This window comes from Taudactylus pleione, unplaced genomic scaffold (assembly GCF_031769625.1).
Source record: "Taudactylus pleione unplaced genomic scaffold, aTauple2 ptg001907l, whole genome shotgun sequence".
Taxonomy (NCBI): domain Eukaryota; kingdom Metazoa; phylum Chordata; class Amphibia; order Anura; family Myobatrachidae; genus Taudactylus; species Taudactylus pleione.
In genome coordinates this window covers 160,120-182,757 of record NW_028286304.1, presented here as the reverse complement: position 1 = coordinate 182,757, position 22,638 = coordinate 160,120, and the positions used below count along the sequence as shown (strand labels likewise).

Below are 22,638 nucleotides of genomic sequence, written 5' to 3'. Positions count from 1 at the left end.
GCAGCCGGCTGCCTGGTATAGGATATAGGTGTAATAGCAGTGTAATAGCAGCCGGCTGCCTGGTATAGGATATAGGTGTAATAGCAGTGTAATAGCAGCCGGCTGCCTGGTATAGGATATAGGGACACTAGCGGTGTAATAGCAGCCGGCTGCCTGGTATAGGATATAGGTGTAATAGCAGCCGGCTGCCTGGTATAGGATATAGGTATACTAGCAGTGTAATAGCAGCCGGCTGCCTGGTTTAGGATATAGGTGTAATAGCGGTGTAATAGCAGCCGGCTGCCTGGTATAGGATATAGGTACACTAGCAGTGTAATAGCAGCCGGCTGCCTGGTATAGGATATAGGTACACTAGCAGTGTAATAGCAGCCGGCTGCCTGGTATAGTATATAGGTATACTAGCAGTGTAATAGCAGCCGGCTGCCTGGTATAGTATATAGGTACACTAGCGGTGTAATAGCAGCCGGCTGCCTGGTATAGGATATAGGTGTAATAGCAGTGTAATAGCAGCCGGCTGCCTGGTATAGGATATAGGTGTAATAGCAGTGTAATAGCAGCCGGCTGCCTGGTATAGTATATAGGTGTAATAGCAGTGTAATAGCAGCCGGCTGCCTGGTATAGGATATAGGTGTAATAGCGGTGTAATAGCAGCCGGCTGCCTGGTATAGGATATAGGTGTAATAGCAGCCGTCTGCCTGGTATAGTATATAGGTACACTAGCAGTGTAATAGCAGCCGGCTGCCTGGTATAGTATATAGGTACACTAGCAGTGTAATAGCAGCCGGCTGCCTGGTATAGGATATAGGTGTAATAGCAGCCGGCTGCCTGGTATAGGATATAGGTGTAATAGCAGCCGGCTGCCTGGTATAGTATATAGGTACACTAGCAGTGTAATAGCAGCCGGCTGCCTGGTATAGGATATAGGTGTAATAGCAGTGTAATAGCAGCCGGCTGCCTGGTATAGGATATAGGTATACTAGCAGTGTAATAGCAGCCGGCTGCCTGGTATAGGATATAGGTATACTAGCAGTGTAATAGCAGCCGGCTGCCTGGTATAGGATATAGGTGTAATAGCAGCCGGCTGCCTGGTATAGTATATAGGTACACTAGCAGTGTAATAGCAGCCGGCTGCCTGGTATAGTATATAGGTATACTAGCAGTGTAATAGCAGCCGGCTGCCTGGTATAGTATATAGGTACACTAGCGGTGTAATAGCAGCCGGCTGCCTGGTATAGGATATAGGTGTAATAGCAGTGTAATAGCAGCCGGCTGCCTGGTATAGGATATAGGTGTAATAGCAGTGTAATAGCAGCCGGCTGCCTGGTATAGTATATAGGTGTAATAGCAGTGTAATAGCAGCCGGCTGCCTGGTATAGGATATAGGTGTAATAGCGGTGTAATAGCAGCCGGCTGCCTGGTATAGGATATAGGTGTAATAGCAGCCGTCTGCCTGGTATAGTATATAGGTACACTAGCAGTGTAATAGCAGCCGGCTGCCTGGTATAGTATATAGGTACACTAGCAGTGTAATAGCAGCCGGCTGCCTGGTATAGGATATAGGTGTAATAGCAGCCGGCTGCCTGGTATAGGATATAGGTGTAATAGCAGCCGGCTGCCTGGTATAGTATATAGGTACACTAGCAGTGTAATAGCAGCCGGCTGCCTGGTATAGGATATAGGTGTAATAGCAGTGTAATAGCAGCCGGCTGCCTGGTATAGGATATAGGTATACTAGCAGTGTAATAGCAGCCGGCTGCCTGGTATAGGATATAGGTATACTAGCAGTGTAATAGCAGCCGGCTGCCTGGTATAGGATATAGGTGTAATAGCAGCCGGCTGCCTGGTATAGTATATAGGTACACTAGCAGTGTAATAGCAGCCGGCTGCCTGGTATAGGATATAGGTGTAATAGCAGCCGGCTGCCTGGTATAGGATATAGGTATACTAGCAGTGTAATAGCAGCCGGCTGCCTGGTATAGGATATAGGTGTAATAGCAGCCGGCTGCCTGGTATAGGATATAGGTACACTAGCAGTATAATAGCAGCCGGCTGCCTGGTATAGGATATAGGTGTAATAGCAGTGTAATAGCAGCCGGCTGCCTGGTTTAGGAGATAGGTGTAATTGTAGCCGGCTGCCTGGTATAGGATATAGGTATACTAGCGGTGTAATAGCAGCCGGCTGCCTGGTATAGTATATAGGTACACTAGCAGTGTAATAGCAGCCGGCTGCCTGGTATAGGATATAGGTGTAATAGCAGTGTAATAACAGCAGGCTGCCTGGTATAGGATATAGGTACACTAGCAGTGTAATAGCAGCCGGCTGCCTGGTATAGTATATAGGTACACTACCGGTGTAATAGCAGCCGGCTGCCTGGTATAGGATATAGGTGTAATAGCAGCCGGCTGCCTGATATAGGATATAGGTATACTAGCAGTGTAATAGCAGCCGGCTGCCTGGTATAGGATATAGGTGTAATAGCAGCCGGCTGCCTGGTATAGTACATAGGTATACTAGCAGTGTAATAGCAGCCGGCTGCCTGGTATAGGATATAGGTGTAATAGCAGCCGGCTGCCTGGTATAGGATATAGGTACACTAGCAGTGTAATAGCAGCCGGCTACCTGGTATAGGATATAGGTATACTAGCAGTGTAATAGCAGCCGGCTGCCTGGTATAGTACATAGGTACACTAGCAGTGTAATAGCAGCCGGCTGCCTGGTATAGGATATAGGTGTAATAGCAGTGTAATAGCAGCCGGCTGCCTGGTATAGGATATAGGTGTAATAGCAGCCGGCTGCCTGGTATAGGATATAGGGACACTAGCGGTGTAATAGCAGCCGGCTGCCTGGTATAGGATATAGGTGTAATAGCAGCCGGCTGCCTGGTATAGGATATAGGTATACTAGCAGTGTAATAGCAGCCGGCTGCCTGGTTTAGGATATAGGTGTAATAGCGGTGTAATAGCAGCCGGCTGCCTGGTATAGGATATAGGTATACTAGCAGTGTAATAGCAGCCGGCTACCTGGTATAGGATATAGGTGTAATAGCGGTGTAATAGCAGCCGGCTGCCTGGTATAGGATATAGGTGTAATAGCAGCCGGCTGCCTGGTATAGGATATAGGTGTAATAGCAGTGTAATAGCAGCCGGCTGCCTGGTATAGGATATAGGTACACTAGCAGTGTAATAGCAGCCGGCTGCCTGGTATAGTATATAGATGTAATAGCAGCCGGCTGCCTGGTATAGGATATAGGTACACTAGCGGTGTAATAGCAGCCGGCTGCCTGGTATAGGATATAAGTACACTAGCAGTGTAATAGCAGCCGGCTGCCTGGTATAGGTATACTAGCAGTGTAATAGCAGCCGGCTGCCTGGTATAGGATATAGGTGAAATAGCAGTGTAATAGCAGCCGGCTGCCTGATATAGTATATAGGTACACTAGCAGTGTAATAGCAGCCGGCTGCCTGATATAGTATATAGGTACACTAGCAGTGTAATAGCAGCCGGCTGCCTGGTATAGGATATCGGTGTAATAGCAGACGGCTGCCTGGTATAGTATATAGGTATACTAGCAGTGTAATCGCAGCCGGCTGCCTGGTATAGGATATAGGTGTAATAGCAGTGTAATAGCAGCCGGCTGCCTGGTATAGGATATAGGTATACTAGCAGTGTAATAGCAGCCGGCTGCCTGGTATAGTATATAGGTACACTAGCAGTGTAATCGCAGCCGGCTGCCTGGTATAGGATATAGGTGTAATAGCAGTGTAATAGCAGCCGGCTGCCTGGTATAGGATATAGGTATACTAGCAGTGTAATAGCAGCCGGCTGCCTGGTATAGTATATAGGTATACTAGCAGTGTAATAGCAGCCGGCTGCCTGGTATAGGATATAGGTGTAATAGCAGCCGGCTGCCTGGTATAGGATATAGGTACACTAGCAGTGTAATAGCAGCCGGCTGCCTGGTATAGGATATAGGTATACTAGCAGTGTAATAGCAGCCGGCTGCCTGGTATAGGATATAGGTACACTAGCAGTGTAATAGCAGCCGGCTGCCTGGTATAGGATATAGGTGTAATAGCAGCCGGCTGCCTGGTATAGTATATAGGTACACTAGCAGTGTAATAGCAGCCGGCTGCCTGGTATAGGATATAGGTGTAATAGCAGTGTAATAGCAGCCGGCTGCCTGGTATAGGATATAGGTATACTAGCAGTGTAATAGCAGCCGGCTGCCTGGTATAGGATATAGGTATACTAGCAGTGTAATAGCAGCCGGCTGCCTGGTATAGGATATAGGTACACTAGCAGTGTAATAGCAGCCGGCTGCCTGGTATAGGATATAGGTGTAATAGCAGTGTAATAGCAGCCGGCTGCCTGGTATAGGATATAGGTATACTAGCAGTGTAATAGCAGCCGGCTGCCTGGTATAGGATATAGGTACACTAGCAGTGTAATAGCAGCCGGCTGCCTGGTATAGGATATAGGTGTAATAGCAGTGTAATAGCAGCCGGCTGCCTGGTATAGGATATAGGTATACTAGCAGTGTAATAGCAGCCGGCTGCCTGGTATAGGATATAGGTGTAATAGCAGCCGGCTGCCTGGTATAGGATATAGGTGTAATAGCAGTGTAATAGCAGCCGGCTGCCTGGTGTAGGATATAGGTGTAATAGCAGCCGGCTGCCTGGTATAGTACATAGGTACACTAGCAGTGTAATAGCAGCCGGCTGCCTGGTATAGTATATAGGTACACTAGCAGTGTAATAGCAGCCGGCTGCCTGGTATAGTATATAGGTACACTAGCAGTGTAATAGCAGCCGGCTGCCTGGTATAGGATATAGGTATACTAGCAGTGTAATAGCAGCCGGCTGCCTGGTATAGGATATAGGTACACTAGCAGTCTAATAGCAGCCGGCTGCCTGGTGTAGGATATAGGTGTAATAGCAGTGTAATAGCAGCCGGCTGCCTGGTATAGTACATAGGTATACTAGCAGTGTAATAGCAGCCGCCTGCCTGGTATAGGATATAGGTGTAATAGCAGCCGGCTGCCTGGTATAGGATATAGGTACACTAGCAGTGTAATAGCAGCCGGCTGCCTGGTGTAGGATATAGGTGTAATAGCAGTGTTTTAGCAGCCGGCTGCCTGGTATAGTATATAGGTGTAATAGCAGTGTAATAGCAGCCGGCTGCCTGGTATAGGATATAGGTGTAATAGCAGCCGGCTGCCTGTATAGGATATAGGTGTAATAGCAGCCGGCTGCCTGGTATAGGATATAGGTATAATAGCAGTGTAATAGCAGCCGGCTGCCTGGTATAGGTATACTAGCAGTGTAATAGCAGCTGGCTGCCTGGTATAGGATATAGGTACACTAACAGTGTAATAGCAGCCGGCTGCCTGGTATAGGATATAGGTATACTAGCAGTGTAATAGCAGCCGGCTGCCTGGTATAGTATATAGGTATACTAGCAGTGTAATAGCAGCCGGCTGCCTGGTATAGTTTATAGGTATACTAGCAGTGTAATAGCAGCCGGCTGCCTGGTATAGGATATAGGTGTAATAGCAGCCGGCTGCCTGGTATAGTATATAGGTACACTAGCAGTGTAATAGCAGCCGGCTGCCTGGTATAGGATATAGGTACACTAGCAGTGTAATAGCAGCCGGCTGCCTGGTATAGTATATAGGTACACTAGCAGTGTAATAGCAGCCGGCTGCCTGGTATAGGATATAGGTGTAATAGCAGCCGGCTGCCTGGTATAGTATATAGGTACACTAGCAGTGTAATAGCAGCCGGCTGCCTGGTATAGTATATAGGTACACTAGCAGTGTAATAGCAGCCGGCTGCCTGGTATAGTACATAGGTACACTAGCAGTGTAATAGCAGCCGGCTGCCTGGTATAGTATATAGGTATACTAGCAGTGTAATAGCAGCCGGCTGCCTGGTATAGTATATAGGTATACTAGCAGTGTAATAGCAGCCGGCTGCCTGGTATAGTATATAGGTACACTAGCAGTGTAATAGCAGCCGGCTGCCTGGTATAGGATATAGGTACACTAGCAGTGTAATAGCAGCCGGCTGCCTGGTATAGGATATAAGTGTAATAGCAGCCGGCTGCCTGGTATAGTATATAGGTACACTAGCAGTGTAATAGCAGCCGGCTGCCTGGTATAGGATATAGGTGTAATAGCAGCCGGCTGCCTGGTATAGGATATAGGTGTAATAGCAGCCGGCTGCCTGGTATAGTATATAGGTACACTAGCAGTGTAATAGCAGCCGGCTGCCTGGTTTAGGATATAGGTATACTAGCAGTGTAATAGCAGCCGGCTGCCTGGTATAGGATATAGGTGTAATAGCAGCCGGCTGCCTGGTATAGGATATAGGTGTAATAGCAGCCGGCTGCCTGGTATAGTATATAGGTACACTAGCAGTGTAATAGCAGCCGGCTGCCTGGTATAGGATATAGGTATACTAGCAGTGTAATAGCAGCCGGCTGCCTGGTATAGTACATAGGTACACTAGCAGTGTAATAGCAGCCGGCTGCCTGGTATAGGATATAGGTGTAATAGCAGTGTAATAGCAGCCGGCTGCCTGGTATAGTATATAGGTACACTAGCAGTGTAATAGCAGCCGGCTGCCTGGTATAGTACATAGGTACACTAGCAGTGTAATAGCAGCCGGCTGCCTGGTATAGTATATAGGTATACTAGCAGTGTAATAGCAGCCGGCTGCCTGGTATAGGATATAGGTATACTAGCAGTGTAATAGCAGCCGGCTGCCTGGTATAGTATATAGGTACACTAGCGGTGTAATATAGTCTTACATTATCACACGCCTCCAGCAGCCTCCTGATCCCAGGAAGAGTTAATCCCTGGCCCCCTCCCCTGCCTCCTCTGGTTCCCCCTCCCCTGTCCCTGCCTCCTCTGGCCCCCTGTCCCTGCCTCCTCTGGCCCCCTGTCCATGCCTCCTCTGGTCCCCCTCCCCTGTCCCTGCCTCCTCTGGTCCCCCTCCCCTGTCCCTGCCTCCTCTGGTTCCCCTCCCCTGTCCCTGCCTCCTCTGGTCCCCCTCCCCTGTCCATGCCTCCTCTGGTCCCCCTCCCCTGTCCCTGCCTCCTCTGGTCCCCCTCCCCTGTCCCTGCCTCCTCTGGTCCCCCTCCCCTGTCCCTGCCTCCTCTGGCCCCCTCCCCTGCCTCCTCTGGTTCCCCTCCCCCAGTAGAGGGGCTTGCAGCGGGTTGGGTTACATTGGCAGCTAGTCCCAGCCCTCCTCAGTGTAAACACAGCAGATAGCTGATCTGGGAGCAGGAGGAGCGGAGTCAGGCTGCAGGCCAGGCAGGCAGGTATATAATCACTGTGACAGTGCTGTGTGTGTGTGTGTGTCTCTGCGCCTTGTGTCACTGCTGCTGTGCAGTCTTTACACACTACGGCTGATGCTGGCCTAGTACCCAGGGGCTGCACACAGTGTGACGTAGGGCTGATGTACTGTTATATCCCCTGTCTGCGTGTGTGTGTGTGATGACATCTCTGGGCCCTGTGTGTGTAATTATATAGCTGTGTGTATAATGACATCACTGTAGTCCTGTGTGTATGACATCACTGTAGCCCTATGTGTGTGTATATAGCTGTATGTGTGTGATGACATCTCTGGGTCCTGTGTGTGTAATTATATAGCTGTGTGTGTATAATAACATCACTGTAGCCCTGTGTGTGTGATGACATCTCTGGGCCCTGTGTGTGTAATTATATAGCTGTGTGTATAATGACATCACTGTAGCTCTGTGTGTGTAATTATATAGCTGTGTGTATAATGACATCACTATAACCCTGTGTGTATAATGACATCACTGTAGCCCTGTGTGTGTATAATGACATCACTGTAGCCCTGTGTGTGTGTATATAGCTGTATGTGTATAATGACATCTCTGGGTCCTGTGTGTGTAATTATATATCTTTGTGTATAATGACATCTCTGGGTCCTGTGTGTGTAATTATATAGCTGTGTGTGTATAATGACATCACTGTAGCCCTGTGTGTGTAATTATATAGCTGTGTGTATAATGACATCACTATAACCCTGTGTGTATAATGACCACTGTAGCCGTGTGTGTATAATGACATCACTGTAGCCCTGTGTGTGTGTATGATGACATCACTGTAGCCCTGTGTGTGTATAATGACATCACTGTAGCCCTGTGTGTGTAATTATATAGCTGTGTGTATAATGACATCACTATAACCCTGTGTGTATAATGACCACTGTAGCCGTGTGTGTATAATGACATCACTGTAGCCCTGTGTGTGTGTATGATGACATCACTGTAGCCCTGTGTGTGTATGATGACATCACTGTAGCCCTGTGTGTGTAATTATATAGCTGTGTGTATAATGACATCACTATAACCCTGTGTGTATAATGACCACTGTAGTCCTGTGTGTATGACATCACTGTAGCTCTGTGTGTAATTATATAGCTGTTTGTATAATGACATCACTGTAGTCCTGTGTGTGTATAATGTCATCACTGTAGTCCTGTGTGTGTATAATGACATCACTGTAGTCCTGTGTGTTTAATGACATCACTGTAGTCCTGTGTGTGTATAATGACATCACTGTAGTCCTGTGTGTGTATAATGACATCACTGTAGTCCTGTGTGTGTATAATGACATCACTGTAGTCCTGTGTACGTATAATGACATCACTGTAGCCCTGTGTACGTATAATGACATCACTGTAGTCCTGTGTACGTATAATGACATCACTGTAGTCCTGTGTACGTATAATGACATCACTGTAGTCCTGTGTACGTATAATGACATCACTGTAGTCCTGTGTGTGTATAATGACATCACTGTAGTCATGTGTGTATAATGACATCACTGTAGCCCTGTGTGTGTAATTATATAGCTGTGTGTATAATGACATCACTGTAGTCCTGTGTGTGTATAATGACATCACTGTAGTCCTGTGTGTATGACATCACTGTAGCCCTGTGTGTGTAATTATATAGCTGTGTGTATAATGACATCACTGTAGCTCTGTATGTGTATAATGACATCACTGTAAGCCTGTGCATGTATAATGACATCACTGTAGCCCTGTGTGTGTATAATGATATCACTGTAGCCCTGTGTGTGTATAATGACATCACTGTAGCCCTGTGTGTGTATAATGACATCACTGTAGCCCTGTGTGTGTATATAGCTGTATGTGTATAATGACATCTCTGGGTCCTGTGTGTGTAATTATATAGCTGTGTGTGTATAATGACATCTCTGGGTCCTGTGTGTGTAATTATATAGCTGTGTGTGTATAATAACATCACTGTAGCCCTGTGTGTGTATAATGACATCACTGTAGCCCTGTGTGTGTATAATGACATCACTGTAGTCCTGTGTGTGTATAATGACATCACTGTAGTCCTGTGTGTGTATAATGACATCACTGTAGTCCTGTGTGTGTATAATGACATCACTGTAGTCATGTGTGTATAATGACATCACTGTAGCCCTGTGTGTGTAATTATATAGCTGTGTGTATAATGACATCACTGTAGTCCTGTGTGTGTATAATGACATCACTGTAGCCCTGTGTGTGTATGATGACATCACTGTAGCCCTGTGTGTGTATGATGACATCACTGTAGCCCTGTGTGTGTAATTATATAGCTGTGTGTATAATGACATCACTATAACCCTGTGTGTATAATGACCACTGTAGCCCTGTGTCTGTATAATGACATCACTGTAGTCCTGTGTGTGTAATTATATATCTGTGTGTATAATGACATCACTGTAGTCCTGTGTGTATGACATCACTGTAGCTCTGTGTGTGTAATTATATAGCTGTTTGTATAATGACATCACTGTAGTCCTGTGTGTGTATAATGACATCACTGTAGTCCTGTGTGTGTATAATGACATCACTGTAATCCTGTGTGTGTATAATGACATCACTGTAGTCCTGTGTACGTATAATGACATCACTGTAGCCCTGTGTATGTATAATGACATCACTGTAGTCCTGTGTATGTATAATGACATCACTGTAGTCCTGTGTGTGTATAATGACATCACTGTAGTCCTGTGTGTATAATGACATCACTGTAGCTCTGTGTGTGTAATTATATAGCTGTTTGTATAATGACATCACTGTAGTCCTGTGTGTGTATAATGACATCACTGTAGTCCTGTGTGTGTATAATGACATCACTGTAGCCCTGTGTGTGTAATTATATAGCTGTTTGTATAATGACATCACTGTAGTCCTGTGTGTGTATAATGACATCACTGTAGTCCTGTGTGTGTATAATGACATCACTGTAGTCCTGTGTGTGTATAATGACATCACTGTAGTCCTATGTGTGTATAATGACATCACTGTAGTCCTGTGTACGTATAATGACATCACTGTAGCCCTGTGTACGTATAATGACATCACTGTAGCCCTGTGTATGTATAATGACATCACTGTAGTCCTGTGTATGTATAATGACATCACTGTAGTCCTGTGTGTGTATAATGACATCACTGTAGTCATGTGTGTATAATGACATCACTGTAGCCCTGTGTGTGTAATTATATAGCTGTGTGTATAATGACATCACTGTAGTCCTGTGTGTGTATAATGACATCACTGTAGCCCTGTGTGTGTATAATGACATCACTGTAGTCCTGTGTGTATGACATCACTGTAGCCCTGTGTGTGTAATTATATAGCTGTGTGTATAATGACATCACTGTAGCTCTGTATGTGTATAATGACATCACTGTAACCCTGTGCATGCATAATGACATCACTGTAGCCCTGTGTGTGTATAATGATATCACTGTAGCCCTGTGTGTGTATAATGACATCACTGTAGCCCTGTGTGTGTATAATGACATCACTGTAGCCCTGTGTGTGTGTATATAGCTGTATGTGTATAATGACATCTCTGGGTCCTGTGTGTGTAATTATATAGCTGTGTGTATAATGACATCTCTGGGTCCTGTGTGTGTAATTATATAGCTGTGTGTGTATAATAACATCACTGTAGCCCTGTGTGTGTATAATGACATCACTGTAGCCCTGTGTGTGTAATTATATAGCTGTTTGTATAATGACATCACTGTTGTCCTGTGTGTGTATAATGACATCACTGTAGTCCTGTGTGTGTATAATGACATCACTGTAGTCCTGTGTGTGTATAATGACATCACTGTAGTCCTGTGTGTGTATAATGACATCACTGTAGTCCTGTGTACGTATAATTACATCACTGTAGTCCTGTGTACGTATAATTACATCACTGTAGCCCTGTGTACGTATAATGACATCACTGTAGTCCTGTGTGTGTATAATGACATCACTGTAGCCCTGTGTGTGTATAATGACATCACTGTAGTCCTGTGTGTGTAATTATATAGCTGTGTGTATAATGACATCACTGTAGCTCTGTATATGTATAATGACATCACTGTAACCCTGTGCATGTATAATGACATCACTGTAGCCCTGTGTGTGTATAATGACATCACTGTAGCCCTGTGTGTGTATAATGACATCACTGTAGCCCTGTGTGTGTATAATGACATCACTGGGCCCTTTTGTTAGAGATAGGTAGAAGGGATCGGTGATGTTGGTTATTATATATTCCCAGATATTACATGTCTCTCACACTGTGTCCCCAGTCACTAGTTACTTATAGGTAGAACGGATCAATAATTATTATATATTCCCAGATATTACATGTCTCTCACACTGTGTCCCCAGTCACTAGTTACTTATAGGTAGAACGGATCAATAGTTATTATATATTCCCAGATATTACATGTCTCTCACACTGTGTCCCCAGTCACTAGTTATTTATAGGTAGAACGGATCTATAATTGTTATTATATATTCCCAGATATTACATGTCTCTCTCACTGTGTCCCCAGTCACTAGTTACTTATAGGTAGAACGGATCAATAATTGTTATTATATATTCCCAGATATTACATGTCTCTCACACTGTGTCCCCAGTCACTAGTTACTTATAGGTAGAACGGATCAATAATTGTTATTATATATTCCCAGATATTACATGTCTCACACTGCGTCCCCAGTCACTAGTTACTGATGGATGGATGGATAGATAGATATAATGGATCAGTGATGATGATTATTATGTATTCCCAGGTATTATATATCTCACACTGTGTCCCCAGTCACTAATTACTGATAGATAGAAGGGATCGGTGATGATTATTATACAGTCAGGTACATAAATATTGGGACCGTAACAGAATTTTCATATTTTGGCCCCTAGTCACCACCACAATGGCTTTGAAATGAAACAAACAAGATGTGATTTACCTGCAGACTTTCAGGTTTAATTTGAGGGTAATTACATCCAAATCAGGTGAACGGTGCAGGAATTACAACTGTTTCTATATGTGCCTCCCACTTTTTAAGGGGCCCAAAGTAATGGGACTATCACCTTAAAAGCTATTTCATGGACAGGTGTGGGGTATTCCCTCGTTATTTCATTATCAATTAAGCAGGTAGAAGGTCTGGAGTTGATTCTAGGTGTGACATTTGCATTTGGAATCAGTTGCTGTCGACTCTCAATATGAGATCCAAAGAGCTGTCACTATCAGTGAAGCAAGCCATCATTAGGCTGAAAAATCAAAGCAAACCCATCAGAGAGATAGCAAAAACATTAGGTGTGGCCAAATCAACTGTTTGGAACATTCTTCGAAAGAAAGAACGCACCGGAGAGCTCAGCAACACCAAAAGACCGGGAAGACCACGGAAAACAACTGTGGTGGATGACAGAAGAATAATTTCCCTGGTGAAGAAAAACCCCTTCAAACCAGTTGGCCAAATCAAGAACACTCTCCAGGAGGTAGGTGTATATGTGTCAAAGTCAACAATCAAGAGAAGACTTCACAAGAGTGGATGTAGAGGGTTCACCACAAGATGTAAACCATTGGTGAGCCTCAAAAACAGGAAGACCAGATTAGAGTTTGCCAAACAACATCTAAAAAAGCCATTACAGTTCTGGAACAACATCCTATGGACAGAGGAGACAAAGATCAACTTGTACCAGAGTGATGGGAAGAGAAGAGTATGGAGAAGGAAAGGAACTGCTCATGATCCAAAATATACCACCTCATCAGTGAAGCATGGTGGTGGTAGTGTCATGGCGTGGGCATGTATGGCTGCCAATGGAACTGGTTCCCTTGTATTTATTGATGATGTGACTGCTGACAAAAGCAGCAGAATGAATTCTGAAGTGTTTCGGGCAATATTATATGCTCATATTCAGTCAAATGCTTCAGAACTCATTGGACAGCGCTTCACAGTGCAGATGGACAATGACCCGAAGCATACTGCAAATGCAACCAAATAATTTTTTTTAAGGCTAAAAAGTGGAATGTTATGCAATGGCCAAGTCAATCCCCTGACCTGAATCCGATTGAGCATGCATTTCACTTGATGAAGACAAATCTGAAGGAAAAATGCCCCAAGAACAAGCAGGAACTGAAGACATTTGCAGTAGAGGCCTGGCAGAGCATCACCAGGGATGAAACCCAGCGTCTGGTGATGTCTATGCGTTCCAGACTTCAGGCTGTAATTGCCTTCAAAGGATTTGCAACAAAGTATTAAAAAGTGAAAGTTATGCTGGGCATACACGCCAAGATAAAATGTCTGTCAGACCGACAGACATTTTATCTGGCCTGCTGCCAGCCGCAGATGTCCGCGGCATACACTGTGAGAGAAATCTCACAGTGTATAGCCCGACATCTGCGCTCCGCCCCCGGGGAGGAGACATTTCCCTGTTCCGGAACACAGGAAATGTCTGTCTGTCGGCCGCGCTGGGCATACACTGCCCGATGCGGCCGACAGTTACCGGGTAAATATCGCATCGGACGGGCATGCTGGAAAATCCAGCATGCCCGACCGAGCAATATTTAACCCTCGGTCGGCCCCCCCCCCCCCACGCTACAATTATCGCGGCGCTCCGCCGATATCGTCCCGATAATTGCAGCGTGTATGGTCAGCATTAGATTTAGGATTGTTTAGTTTGTCCCATTACTTTGGGCCCCTTAAAAAGTGGGAGGCACATATAGAAGTCGTTGTAATTCCTACACCGTTCACCTGATTGGATGTAATTACCCTCAAATTAAACTTGAAAGTCTGCAGGTAAATCACATCTTGTTTGTTTCATTTCAAAGCCATTGTGGTGGTGACTAGATGCCAAAATATGACAATTCTGTCACTGTCCCAATATTTATGCACCTGACTGTGTATTCCCAGATATTACATGTCTCACACTGTGTCCCCAGTCACTAGTTACTGATAGATAGAAGGTATCGGTGATAGTTATTTTATATACCCAGATATTACATATATCATACTGTGTCCCCAGTCACTAGTTACTGATAGGTAGAAGGGATCGGTGATGGTTATTATATATACCCAGGTATTACATGTCTCACACTGTGTCCCTAGTCACTAGTTACTGATAGGTAAATGGGATCGGTGATAGTTATTATATATTCCCAGATATTACATTTATCACACTGTGTCCCCAGTCACTAGTTACTGATAGATAGAAGGGATCGGTGATGGTTATTATATATACCCAGGTATTACATGTCTCACACTGTGTCCCTAGTCACTAGTTACTGATAGGTAAAAGGGATCGGTGATAGTTATTATATATTCCCAGATATTACATTTATCACTCTGTGTCCCTAGTCACTAGTTACTGATAGATAGAAGGGATCGGTGATGGTTATTATATATTCCCAGATATTACATGTCTCAGACTGTGTCCCCAGTGCTAGTTACTGATAGATAGAAGGGAGCGGTGATGGTTATTATATATTCCCAGATATTACATATCTCACACTGCGTCCCCAGTCACTAGTTACTGATAGGTAAAAGGGATCGGTGATGGTTATTATGTATACCCAGATATTACATGTCTCACACTGTGTCCCCAGTCACTAGTTACTGATAGGGAAAAGGGATCGGTGATGGTTATTATATATTCCCAGATATTACATTTATCACACTGCGTCCCCAGTCACTAGTTACTGATAGAAGGGATCGGTGATGGTTATTATATATTCCCAGATATTACATATATCACACTGTGTCCCCAGTCACTAGTTACTGATAGAAGGGATCGGTGATGGTTATTATATATACCCAGATATTACATGTCTCACACTGTGTCCCCAGTCACTAGTTACTGATAGGTAGAAGGGATCGGTGATGGTTATTATATATTCCCAGATATTACTTATCTCACACTGTATCCCCAGTCACTAGTTACTGATAGAAGGGATCGGTGATGGTTATTATATATACCCAGATATTACATGTCTCACACTGTGTCCCCAGTCACTAGTTACTGATAGGTAGAAGGGATCGGTGATGGTTATTATATATTCCCATATATAACATATATCACACTGTGTCCCCAGTCACTACTTACTGATAGGTAGAAGGGATCGGTGATGGTTATTATATATTCCCAGATATTACATATCTCACACTGTGACCCCAGTCACTACTTACTGATAGGTAGAAGGGATCGGTGATGGTTATTATATATACCCAGATATTACATGTCTCACACTGTGTCCCCAGTGCTAGTTACTGATAGGTAGAAGGGATCGGTGATGGTTATTATATATTCCCAGATATTACATGTCTCAGACTGTGTCCCCAGTGCTAGTTACTGATAGATAGAAGGGAGCGGTGATGGTTATTATATATTCCCAGATATTACATATCTCACACTGCGTCCCCAGTCACTAGTTACTGATAGGTAAAAGGGATCGGTGATGGTTATTATGTATACCCAGATATTACATGTCTCACACTGTGTCCCCAGTCACTAGTTACTGATAGGTAGAAGGGATCGGTGATGGTTATTATATATTCCCAGATATTACATATATCACACTGTGTCCCCAGTGCTAGTTACTGATAGATAGAAGGGATCGGTGATGGTTATTATATATTCCCAGATATTACATATCTCACACTGTGTCCCCAGTGCTAGTTACTGATAGGTAGAAGGGATCGGTGATGGTTTATATATTCCCAGATATTACATATCTCACACTGTGACCCCAGTCACTACTTACTGATAGGTAGAAGGGATCGGTGATGGTTATTATATATACCCAGATATTACATGTCTCACACTGTGTCCCCAGTGCTAGTTACTGATAGGTAGAAGGGATCGGTGATGGTTATTATATATTCCCAGATATTACATGTCTCAGACTGTGTCCCCAGTGCTAGTTACTGATAGATAGAAGGGAGCGGTGATGGTTATTATATATTCCCAGATATTACATATCTCACACTGCGTCCCCAGTCACTAGTTACTGATAGGTAAAAGGGATCGGTGATGGTTATTATGTATACCCAGATATTACATGTCTCACACTGTGTCCCCAGTCACTAGTTACTGATAGGTAGAAGGGATCGGTGATGGTTATTATATATTCCCAGATATTACATATATCACACTGTGTCCCCAGTGCTAGTTACTGATAGATAGAAGGGATCGGTGATGGTTATTATATATTCCCAGATATTACATATCTCACACTGTGTCCCCAGTGCTAGTTACTGATAGGTAGAAGGGATCGGTGATGGTTTATATATTCCCAGATATTACATATCTCACACTGTGTCCCTAGTCACTAGTTACTGATAGGTAGAAGGGATCGGTGATGGTTATTATATATTCCCAGATATTACATATCTCAGACTGTGTCCCCAGTGCAAGTTACTGATAGATAGAAGGGATCGGTGATGGTTATTATATATTCCCAGATATTACATGTCTCACACTGTGTCCCCAGTCACTAGTTACTGATAGGTAGAAGGGATCGATTATGGTTATTATATATTCCCAGATATTACATATATCACACTGTGTCCCCAGTCACTAGTTACTGATAGGTAGAAGGGATCGGTGATGGTTATTATATATTCCCAGATATAACATATCTCACACTGTGTCCCTAGTCACTAGTTACTGATAGGTAGAAGGGATCGGTGATGGTTATTATATATTCCCAGATATTACATATCTCACACTGTGTCCCCAGTCACTAGTTACTGATAGGTAGAAGGGATCGGTGATGGTTATTATATATTCCCAGATATAACATATGTCACACTGTGTCCCCAGTCACTAGTTACTGATAGGTAGAAGGGATCAATAATTGTTATTATATATACCCAGATATTACATGTCTCACACTGTGTCCCCAGTCACTAGTTACTGATAGGTAGAAGGGATCGGTGATGGTTATTTTATATACCCAGATATTACATGTCTCACACTGTGTCCCCAGTCACTAGTTACTGATAGGTAAAAGGGATCGGTGATAGTTATTATATATTCCCAGATATTACATTTATCACACTGTGTCCCCAGTCACTAGTTACTGATAGGTAGAAGGGATCGGTGATGGTTATTATATATTCCCAGATATTACATATATCACACTGTGTCCCCAGTGCTAGTTACTGATAGATAGAAGGGATCGGTGATGGTTATTATATATTCCCAGATATTACATATCTCACACTGTGTCCCCAGTGCTAGTTACTGATAGGTAGAAGGGATCGGTGATGGTTTATATATTCCCAGATATTACATATCTCACACTGTGTCCCTAGTCACTAGTTACTGATAGGTAGAAGGGATCGGTGATGGTTATTATATATTCCCAGATATTACATATCTCAGACTGTGTCCCCAGTGCAAGTTACTGATAGATAGAAGGGATCGGTGATGGTTATTATATATTCCCAGATATTACATTTATCACACTGTGTCCCCAGTCACTAGTTACTGATAGAAGGGATCGGTGATGATTATTTTATATACCCAGATATTACATTTATCACACTGTGTCCCTAGTCACTAGTTACTGATAGGTAGAAGGGAGCGGTGATGGTTATTATATATTCCCAGATATTACATATCTCACACTGCGTCCCCAGTCACTAGTTACTGATAGGTAAAAGGGATCGGTGATGGTTATTATATATACCCAGATATTACATGTCTCACACTGTGTCCCCAGTCACTAGTTACTGATAGATAGAAGGGATCGGTGATGGTTATTTTATATTCCCAGATATTACATATATCACACTGTGTCCCCAGTCACTAGTTACTGATAGGTAGAAGGGATCGGTGATGGTTATTATATATTCCCAGATATAACATATCTCACACTGTGTCCCTAGTCACTAGTTACTGATAGGTAGAAGGGATCGGTGATGGTTATTATATATTCCCGGATCTTACTTATCTCACACTGTGTCCCCAGTCACTAGTTACTGATAGGTAGAAGGGATCAGTGATGGTTATTATATATTCCTAGATATTACATATCTCACACTGTGTCCCCAGTCACTAGTTACTGATAGGTAGTAGGGATCGGTGATGGTTATTATATATTCCCAAATATTACATATCTCACACTGTGTCCCCAGTCACTAGTTACTGATAGGTAGAAGGGAGCGGTTATGGTTATTATATATACCCAGGTATTACATGTCTCACACTGTGTCCCCAGTCACTAGTTACTGATAGGTAGTAGGGATCGGTGATGGTTATTATATATTCCCGGATCTTACTCGTCAGCTGGGTTTCGTGTTGTTGACAGTTGGTGGAGTTCATTACTTTTATTGTCTGCTTATATGACTGTTTTCCTTGTTCTGTCATCCTGGGATATTGTTACTAGAACAAAGTTGTGAAATAATGTTTTATTCTGGGAATACTAATGCTTTACTGGTTTATGCTATGAACGCTGTAATGGCTCACACTGCAGGGTCCCTGATACCAGGACTTGCCACCACGCCGGCTTCCTGTCTATGTCATTGATTTGGAGGTGTGGCCTATGTGGCCATGTTATTCAGCATTATTTTATTTGTCCTTCTGGGCTCCCGTAGACCCCCCAAAGGGATAATACAATACGTTGCTTGACATCTCATGTAATAATCATCTGTCCCATGCATCTTCCTGACCGTCTGTATGATTTATTGGAGCCTGTATCCTGCGGTAGACTTAGGGCGGATACGGGGATGGTTATATGATATTGATGACACTATGTAGCATAGGTGCTTGGTGTGTGTGTGTGTATAGGGTGGTTGTGTCTCCTGTTATGTATGATCATGGCAGAGAGCTGTCACTCCAGTTATTCAGTCAGGCTCATCAGAGTTTCTGGCAGAATACTGCCACCCAGTGGTGATACTATAGTAATGTCTCACTTTGCTTTCTGAGCCTGCGTGAAAGGTCCTGAGCGCTGTGTCTCATTGGTCTGTAAGGGAGATGTATTTCAATCTGCCTTTTGCTTCTGAATGGAAAGGTCAATGATATGGACTGTTTATGATGTGTAGTCCTTCGTGTTCCATCTTTTCTCCCCCATTCAGCGCTGTGCTTGCAAATTCACATTTCTCTGGATAGAACGATGACTAACCGATTCTGCTGGGTTGGAGAAGCGCTAAAATCTCATAGGTCAAATCGCAGAACATGCACCCCCCTCCCCCACCCATCTGATTGCGAACCAAGGCTGCCCTTATAATGGGTAGAAGTCTCGGGTAGTATGTAATAGTGTGGTGTCTATAGTAGCGCTGCCTCTTCTCCTGTGTCTCTTGGTTAGGCAGGTAGTCTCTTGTACATCCAGATGTGAGGGCTCTGTGGTGCCCAGGATACAGTAGTCTATGGGGACCACCTGGAAGCTCTATGCCGGGAGACCTTCAGCACAATTTAGTGATCATTCTAGCACCCTGCACCTGTCAGCCCGTGCAGTTCCTCTTTCCTGCCTGGTGTGGCGCTCTCTGCTCTGGTGCTTCTAGCACACTCAACTGATGCATCAACTGCTGAGATACAGACCAGAGTGTGCTAGAAGCACCAGAGCAGAGAGCGACATCCCAGGCAGGAAAGCGGAAGGGCCAGGGGCTGTGACAGATGCAGGGTGCTAGAATGAACACTAGAGCATGTAAGCACTTTGGTTGTGGGGACAGGCCGTGTACATTGTGAACGGAAGCAGTCCAGGAGGACGGTGGCAGCACTCAACTTGCATTGGTTCCCTTCACGTGTTTTCTATCCTCAGGCCTCCAAAAACCACCTTGTTGGGAAATATAGATTGCGAGCTCCCGGGCTACGGACTGAGCTGAATGATTTGTCTCTATAAAGCTCTTCCTTATATGTAGGCGGTTTATTAGTAACCTAAGTAGTGCTTTGATCTGATAGACTGTAGCAATGAGTGGCTGTAACCTCAGCACAGTACCTGAAAGGGATCACTGTCCTGCTGTGTCTGCTGCAGGCTATCGCACATCTCGGGGCAATGTCAGTCAGTACGGAGGATGTGGCAGAGGGTTGCAGCTGACCACCTATGTGCTCTTGCCTTATTATTGCCAGGCTGGGTGGGATGATGAGGTACTTTGTGGCCCATGATGGTGTTTGTGAGCCTTCTCCTTTGTGTCCTGACAGAGCGACGGCCGGTAGATGCCTGCAGCTTACCTGGGATGGACCATAGGAACACTGCTATGTTAGGAGTGGGTTCTGATTCAGACGGCCCTGTGAAACCTCGCTCTGCCGCCACCAGCAAGAGAGACTCAGCCCCGGATAACAAGGAGCAGGACAAGATCCCAGACAGCGGCCCCAGTACCGACTCTCCGCAGTTCTCTATAACAGAAAGCGACTTCTCAGAGGGAAATCTAAGGTTAAAGATCGGACTTCAAGCTAAAAGGACGAAGAAGCCCCCAAAGAACCTGGAGAATTATGTATGTCGGCCGGCAATAAAAACCAGCATTAAGCACACTCGGAGGGTCCCAAAGGGAAGGAAGATGGTGGGGGACAGAGAAGAAGAGGTGGGTAAAAGCCCCCCTGTATTACAGCCATTCCTGAATGCCAAGTGCCTCATTGCAGACCTGTCTGTTTCTTCTAGTTTAGCTATGAATGACTTCATCTAGAGCTGTGTAGCTGATTTGTGTGTGGCTGGTGCACGTGTGTGTGTGACTGGTGCATGTGTGTGTGACTGGTGCATGTGTGTGTGGCTGGTGCATGTGTGTGTGGCTGGTGCACGTGTGTGTGTGGCTGGAGCACGTGTGTGTGTGGCTGGAGCACGTGTGTGTGTGTGTGTAGCTGGTGCACATGGCAGTCTCCCCATCATCTCTATGTGCCATCTCTTACACATGGCAGTCTCCCCATCATCTCTATGTGCCATCTCCTACACATGGCAGTTTCCCCATCGTGTCTCTGTGCCATCTCCTACACATGGCAGTTTCCCCATCGTATCTCTGTGCCATCTCCTACACATGGCAGTCTCCCCATCGTGTCTCTGTGCCATCTCTTACACATGGCAGTCTCCCCATCGTATCTCTGTGCCATCTCCTACACATGGCAGTTTCCCCATCGTATCTATGTGCCATCTCCTACACATGGCAGTTTCCCCATCGTATCTCTGTGCCATCTCCTACACATGGCAGTTTCCCCATCGTATCTCTGTGCCATCTCCTACACATGGCAGTCTCCCCATCGTGTCTCTGTGCCATCTCCTACACATGGCAGTCTCCCCATCGTGTCTCTGTGCCATCTCCTACACATGGCAGTCTCCCCATCGTATCTCTGTGCCATCTCCTACACATGGCAGTCTCCCCATCGTGTCTCTGTGCCATCTCCTACACATGGCAGTCTCCCCATTGTATCTCTGTGCCATCTCTTACACATGGCAGTCTCCCCATCGTATCTCTGTGCCAATCACAGATTGATGATTGTTGGCCCCTGTATATAATACCCCATTGAAGCCAATAGCCACTGTCGCTTGTTCAGTGTCAGTTACTAGTGTTCATTCCTGCCTGGGGTGTCGCTCTCTGCTCTGGTGCTTCTAGCACACTCAGCTGATGCAACAAACTGCTGAGATACAGACCAGAGTGTGGTAGAAGCACCAGGGCAGGGAGCGACACCCCAGGCAGGAAAGAGAAACTGCACGGGTTGTGACAAATGCAGGGTGTTAGAATGAACACTAGGGGGTAAATTTACTAACGTTCGATTTGGTATTCGATATCTTAAATCTATAATATTGACTGAAATTGAATTTAAATCGAAATCCATCTTTTTTTTTTTTTTTTTTTTTTTTTTAAATTGAGTAAATTTTTATTGGTTTATAGAAATACATTAACAAATAACCAAACAAAATATATATACACATACACATAAAACATATATATATATATATATAAAAAAAAATAAAAAAAAAATACCACACTATATAAATATTGGAATATTGTCAAAAATAACACCTGAAAAATTGGCAAAATCAACTAGATCCCAATAAATTCTCAACTTATCACACAGCACATTACCTCCAACAAAGTAATAATCTACCTAATTATCCTAACAATAATATACCGGTCAATCATTAGGCAATGCACGGGCATAACAGGATTTAAGCCAACTGCTCCAGATACGTTCATACTTCTTCTCAGGTTTGCGACAAATAAACACATGTTTTTCATGTTCAACAGTGGTACGGACCAAGGACAGCCAAGCATTATAATCTGGTCCTGTAGGAGCCATCCACGACCGAGCCACACATACCTTAGCTAGTGTACACATATTGACAATGTATT

The 22,638-nt window shown here is 44.3% G+C and overlaps 1 protein-coding gene across 3 annotated transcripts in view; it reads left to right on the top strand.

Moving 5' to 3' along the window:
- The window catches only part of ASH1L (ASH1 like histone lysine methyltransferase), a 168,510-nt gene that overhangs the window by 18,812 nt on the left and 127,060 nt on the right, over window positions 1–22,638 (top strand). For 2 of the 3 annotated variants that reach the window (XM_088465205.1, XM_088465203.1), the window contains exon 2: window positions 20,498–20,877. In XM_088465205.1, coding sequence (XP_088321331.1) covers window positions 20,533–20,877 — 345 coding nt within the window. In that variant the 5' untranslated portion in view covers window positions 20,498–20,532. Of the gene's footprint in view, window positions 1–7,243; window positions 7,325–20,497; window positions 20,878–22,638 lie in introns of those variants that run through there. The other variant, XM_088465204.1, reaches the window with a different exon arrangement.